The sequence below is a fragment of the Entamoeba histolytica genome, genomic scaffold (assembly GCF_000208925.1).
Source record: "Entamoeba histolytica HM-1:IMSS scf_1104750517089 genomic scaffold, whole genome shotgun sequence".
In the NCBI taxonomy this organism is placed as follows: domain Eukaryota; phylum Evosea; order Mastigamoebida; family Endamoebidae; genus Entamoeba; species Entamoeba histolytica.
Genome location: NW_001915356.1, coordinates 1 through 6185, shown reverse-complemented (window position 1 = coordinate 6185; position 6185 = coordinate 1). Strand labels below are relative to the sequence as shown.

Genomic DNA, 6185 nt, shown 5'->3' with positions numbered 1-6185 from the left:
TGTCTTAATTAAATATAAACGAAGAGCACAAAATCTTAGTAAAAGAGTATCTAAATGTAAAGGAAAATTAAGTCCTAAATTTTATATGAGAAGAGATAAAATTTACAAAAAGATTAAGAAAGAAGAAGAAAAATTAAAATTAGTTGGTGAAGAAGCCATTAAAAAAGCAAGAAATATTGAAAAGTATTTACTTGAAATGAATCATCTTTTTGAAAGAAAACTAAAGATTGATCAAATTAGAATAAAAAAGCTTCTTAAGATGAGAGATACAATTGTTTGTCAAATATCCCGTAAATTCTATGACAACAACATTAAATCCCTTACCAATGATATTAAAATTAGGCGTCATCAAAATAAACACATAAATGTCATTCTCAATAATCTCATCAAAGAATTAAGAAATCCAAACGGTAAATATTTAATCTCAATTGTCAATGACACAAACTCTCTTCAGCAAATCTGTTCTATCTGTGAAAATATTGGAAATTACGTCATTGACAAAATCGCTAAAGGCACTTCTCAACATCTTCTTACTAAAAACGTCCTTAATTATTGTCAATCCTCTCCTAATGAAAGACTTTGTTTAGAAAGTTTCATGAAAATCCAACTCATCGACTTATCACATGACTTACCTGCTTCTGGAAATCAACTTTGTACTTCATTAGGTTTTTGTTCTAAAAGCTGGTAATTGAACATTTCGTTTTTCTCTTTAAATGTTTTATTAATAAATTATCATTAAAATGAACCAATTATAACTTATTGAATAGTTTGTATTTTCATCTTATTGAGAATTGAATATATCAGTTTTTTCAATATATTTTATTCATATTAGTTTAATATCTTTTCAACATTTGTCACTTAAATATTCTTCATTTAAGTTGTTGTTTGATTGTTATTTTGGTTTTGATATGTAGTAAAATTCACAATTCTTTATTTTCATGTTTCATGACAAACAAATCATTAACTCTATGACTATGAATCATTTCATTGAATATCAACAATCACTTTTGATTGATAATGCACATAATATATTCAATTCAAAATTAACATTATCAAATATAATTGAATGTTGACAAATGAATAATACTTCATAATAATAAATAACTAATAATATACCATAATAAATAATACTACAATCATAATCATTACTTCATTAAACATTATTTATAATAAATATTAATAAATATCAAATAATTAATATTGAATGAATAATACCTCAGAAAACACAACATCATAACCAATTATTATTTGATATTTCATTATTTGATTTTATATTACTGTTTGTGTGTTGTTTCTGATTTTCATTATTCATTTATCATTCATTTTCATTTTAATAAAATAATAAGGAAAATAAATAAAAGTCAAAAAAAAAACAGAAAAAGTAAAAAAAAATATTAAAAAAAAGAAAGAAAGATCTTGAAAATTATATTGTCGATGAAAATTATCATAAATTTGTTATTTTTGTGTGTAGCTTTTGCATATGTTCCAAGAACTCTCAGTGTTATTGAATTGTTTGAAAAAGTTTACAACAGTCAGACAAGTGAATATTTAATAAGTGATTGGAAAAAAGAGAATAGTAGTATAAGTAAATTCACTAAAATGGATGATGAATTAATTTATCATTACGGTAAATACACTGCATTGCTACAAAAATTTATTTCTATTGTAAACAGTCAAATAAAAGAAGTTAGAAATAAAATGAATAAAGATGAAGAAGAATATAAACAAAAGAAAGTTGAAGTAAAGTTATATAAAGAAGAAATAATAAATGCAAAAAAAGGTAATGATGTCATTTTAGTAAATAAATATGAAGAATTGTTAAAAAGTGCAGAAGAAGAAATGAAAACAGCAAAAATAAAAAAAACAGAAGAAATGGAAAAATTAAAAGTGTTATTCCCACAATTAAAAATTTCAAAAGAAAAATTAGAATGGGTTGAAAGCCAAACAAAAGTTATTGGTAAAAATGAAGAATATATTCTTGAACAATGGAAAATAAGAAATCAAACTCTTATTAATGAAAAGACTAATTTTGTTGAATATTTACAAAATGGAAGTAAACTTATTAAAGAAATTAAAGAAGCAACTGACTTATTAAGTCAAATTGAAAATAAATTTATTGAACGTAAAAAATTGAATAGTACTTATATTAAAGAATTAAACTTCGCTAAAAAATCACTTATGAATGAAAAAAATCAAAGAATCCGTAGTCTTGTTCAACTTTATTTTAAAGTCATTTTTAATTATTTAAGAAGTGAAAAAAGTATTATTAATTCTATTAGTAGTATTGATGAAGATTTTATTACAAATGAAGCTGAAATTCAAAATGAATTTATTGCATTAAAAGGATTAGAAGAACTTAATGACCAAAGTATTTCTTTTGAAAAGTTAAATGGAGTAGAAAGGACTATTCTTTCAGCACAAACATTAGTTATTCAAACTGAAGACCTTCTTCAACAAAGAAGAAATGAAATTAAAAAATTAATGATGAAAGGTGTTGAAAGTATTATTGCACAAGCAAATGATGATTTATTACAAATGGAACGTGAATGTAGCCGAAATATTACTGAAAATAAATTAGTTCAAGACAAAGAAATTGCAGTACTAAAAGACCTTGAAAAGAAAAATGGAACAATTTCAGCACCTATTGAACCAATTAGTGATTGTGAGAATGATGTTAAAATTATGAGACTTTTTGCTGGACTTGGAGAAAAATTCTTTAATAAATGGTGTGACGTTTATCATAAAGAAATTAATACTAGAAGAATTTATATTAAAGCTAAAATTTTAAGTGCAGAAGAAGGAATGGAACAAAATAAAAGAGATGTTGAAGTAGTTAGAACATATGAAGAACAAAGATATTATTTAGGAAAATATGGAAAAGAACAAGAAATGACTAAGTATTGGAGAAAAAGATTAGATGGTGTTGATGAAATTTTAAGAGAACTTCAAGCTGTTGAAATAAGAAAATTACAAAAGAAAATTGAATTATTGAAAGAGAAAAGTACTAAATCTGAAGTTATTCATCGAATGGTAGTTGATTGGTTAAAGAAAGAATTTGAAGATGCTAAGGCTAGAACTGGTGTAGGTATTCCAATTATAAAGAAATATAAAGAAAAGATTGAAGCCCAAGTTCAATTACCAATTTTAAATAAGAAGAAACAAGAAAAAGCTTTTAAACCAGTTAATACTACTCAACAAAACAAACCAGTTAATAATACTCATAAACAAAAAATTCAAGACAATAAACAAATGAATAAATCTAATCAAAAGAAGCTAAATAAACCTAAAACAAATGACGTTGCTAAACAAGTGTCAAATGCTTCTAGTGCTGGAAAAGAAAGTTCTCCTATGACACCTGCTTTGTCTAATGGAGAATCAACAGTTAAAAAATAAATTAAGTCATAAATTTGTTTTCAATTATTATTTTAAATAATTTATTGAAAAGCAGCCCACATTACCATATCATTTAATTTGTTCTTATCAGCTCCAGAAAATTCAGACATTTTTTTTCCTGAAGAATAAAATTGAAATGTCGGCATACAACGAATACCACATAACATTGATATCTCATGTGCTGTGTCAACATTTACTTTACAAAATTTAACATTTGGATATTGTCTTGAATATTGTTCAAATAATGGACTTATAAAACGACATGGACCACACCACTCTGCATAAAAATCAATAATACAATCATTTGTTGAAATAATTTGTTGAAATTCTTGAAGAGAATTTAAATGAATAAGAGACATAATTATTTAATTTTTCAAAATAGTTCAAAAGAACTAAAAACAAAATTAAAAAGAGTTTTATTAAAAAATTGAAAATTCAAATTAATTGTTAATTTAAAAAGAATATAATATCTACTTCTATTCACCACTTTTAATTACTCTTCTACAAGAATAGATTTTCAAAAATACCTTTCCTAAATATCAGAATTTCTATTGTTTTAATGTTTATTAAATTATTTGAAATTAAAATATTAAACTAAACATAAAATTAAAATTTCTTTTTTTATTCAATTAGTTTTAATAAATTTTAGATTTAATATATAAAACAATAAAACAAACATTATCAAAAAAATGTTTAAATACAAATAAATAATATTGAATTTAAAATATAAAAGTATTTCATTGATGAAGTATAATAATAGCACTTTATAATAAAAGAGTCAAGAAAACAGAAATTTTAACAATTATTTGTAAAAAATAAAATTTATTTTCTATTAGAATAAATAAATCTTTATAGAAATTTTAATTGAACAATTTAAATTCCAATTTAAAAAAAAACAAATGAAAAATTCAAAAATGAAGATTTAAAGAAACCCTTACTGTTTTTTAAATTCCATATCCAATTCAAACTATTAGAATTCTATTTATCATTTTCTTATAGTAAAAAAGGTTTTAAAAAGGATTAAATAAAAACTTATAAAGAAAATAAGATGTCAGCTATCCTTAATCAAATAGAATTTTACTTCTGTGATTTAAATCTTATTCAAGACACTTTTTTGAAAGGAGTTATTGAAACTAGTAATGGTTTTGTTACTATTGATACCTTAATGGGGTTTGTTAAAGTTAAAGAATTAACAGAAAATAAAGAAGAAATTATTAACGCTCTTTCCAAATCTTCTTTTCTTGAACTCTCAGAAGATAAACAATCTGTTAAAAGAAAAACCCCTCTTCCAACTGAAGAAGAAATTAATAAACGATCACTTTTTATTAAAGGTTTTGGTAAAGATGCTACAAGACAAGAAATTATAGATGCTCTTAATAAATTTGCACAAGTTGAATGTATTAGAATGAATTATGGAAGAAATAAAGAAGGACAATTTTATCTTGGAAATGCTTTTGTTGAATTTGTAAGTGAAGCAGAAAAAGATAAATTTATCAACTCTAAACCTACTTTTAAAGAAAATCCATTGGAATTTAGACCACGAGCTGAGAAAATTGCTCAAAAACAAAAAAATAAAAAAACATCTCAAAAAGTTGAATATAAAATTATCGTTTCTGTTAAAGTATGTAATAGAGATTTAAAAAATGCTATAAAGAATAATGATTTACTCAAATCAAATGTTGTAAAATATTTCGTCGATAGACCTCCTTCCTCTGTTGAAGAAAAGAAACATGAAACTACTCATAATGAAGATACTACAAAAGTTGAAGATAAAAAAGAAGAGGTTACAAAAGTCGAAGATAAAAAAGAAGAAACTACAAAGGTTGAAGGTGAAAAAGAAGAAAATAAAACAATTCAAAAAAAAGAGAAAAATAAAAAAGAAAACGATGATAGAACTAAGAACGCTTTTATTGCTGTTAAAGTTAGTCCTGATTTAGAAAAAGTAAAAGAGGCTTTACAACAACTTAAATTCTATGGTAAAGAGGTTGTTGTTTCTGAATGTACACCAGAAGAAAGCCAAGCCTTTAAGTCATTTACTATTCCAGTAAAGAGTAAACCTAAATTTTTTGGAAAGAAAGGAAAAAGAGATTGAAATTAGTAAAATGATTAAATAATTTTATTTAAATGAAATTTAATATTATTTTGGAATGAAACAATAAAAAAATAAAGACTATTTATGGCTCAACAACTATTTTGACTTCTTTGACTGGAGAAGAGGGTGGTAATGAAGTATGAACAGACTTATTTAATTCAGCCCTTATTCTACCAAAATCCTCTGGGCGAATTCTGTTTTTCAGAGTATTTCCCCTGTACATAAAGAAACCATCTTTTCGTTTCTTCTTTTCTTCTTCACGACGTTTTCTTTTTTTAGCTCGTTCAATCACTTTACCAATAGTACAAGCATTACAAACAGCGAAACTTAATAATGGAATATATACCAATGTTAAATAAAATAAACCAATTCCAAACCAATAATTGTTTGGATTTAGTGTTAATCCACCAATTTTTAAAGCATCTTGGTCTGAGTCTAACAAAAAAAAGTATTGGGGAAGAATAAGTCCACCTCCATTGACGGCAACTGCAATTGTACATGAAAGAGCAAGAGAAACGGCAAACTAATTGATGAGAAATGGAACAAAATGATAATAAGAAATAAAAACAAACAAATAGTGAAGAAACGTAAGACCTCCATCCAGAAGCAAATAATCCAAAAAAACCTGAAATAACAAATAACATTCCAACAGCAACAGAATAAAATCCAGTCATTCTACCAAATAATAAAGCATATATTA

The 6185-nt window shown here is 24.4% G+C and overlaps 5 protein-coding genes across 5 annotated transcripts in view, besides 1 other annotated feature; 3 read left to right on the top strand and 2 right to left on the bottom strand.

Moving 5' to 3' along the window:
* Positions 1 to 688, top strand: part of EHI_053860 (uncharacterized protein) — a gene marked incomplete at both ends in the record, with an annotated part of 1656 nt that extends 968 nt beyond the window's left edge. The window contains one exon of the mRNA XM_001914310.1: positions 113 to 688. Within this exon, the coding sequence (XP_001914345.1) occupies positions 113 to 688 (576 nt within the window). The remainder of the gene's footprint in view (positions 1 to 112) is intronic.
* A 49-nt stretch (positions 689 to 737) lies between these two features.
* Positions 738 to 989: a repeat region.
* A 445-nt stretch (positions 990 to 1434) lies between these two features.
* Positions 1435 to 3393, top strand: EHI_053850 (uncharacterized protein; the record flags this gene model as incomplete). Its single annotated transcript, XM_649816.1, has 1 exon — positions 1435 to 3393. The coding sequence occupies one exon, from the start codon at positions 1435 to 1437 to the stop codon at positions 3391 to 3393; it is 1959 nt and encodes a 652-aa protein (XP_654908.1).
* A 41-nt stretch (positions 3394 to 3434) lies between these two features.
* On the bottom strand, positions 3435 to 3752 carry EHI_053840 (thioredoxin, putative; the record flags this gene model as incomplete). Its single annotated transcript, XM_649815.1, has 1 exon — positions 3435 to 3752. One exon carries the CDS (start codon positions 3750 to 3752, stop codon positions 3435 to 3437), a length of 318 nt encoding a protein of 105 aa, XP_654907.1.
* A 689-nt stretch (positions 3753 to 4441) lies between these two features.
* On the top strand, positions 4442 to 5485 carry EHI_053830 (La ribonucleoprotein, putative; the record flags this gene model as incomplete). The annotated part of the gene is made up of 1 exon (XM_649814.1): positions 4442 to 5485. The coding sequence occupies one exon, from the start codon at positions 4442 to 4444 to the stop codon at positions 5483 to 5485; it is 1044 nt and encodes a 347-aa protein (XP_654906.1).
* Positions 5486 to 5567: 82 nt separating this feature from the next.
* EHI_053820 (uncharacterized protein) lies at positions 5568 to 6159 on the bottom strand (the record flags this gene model as incomplete). Its single annotated transcript, XM_001914309.1, has 2 exons — positions 5568 to 6008; positions 6058 to 6159. 2 exons carry the CDS (start codon positions 6157 to 6159, stop codon positions 5568 to 5570), a joined length of 543 nt encoding a protein of 180 aa, XP_001914344.1.
* Positions 6160 to 6185: the final 26 nt, after the last annotated feature.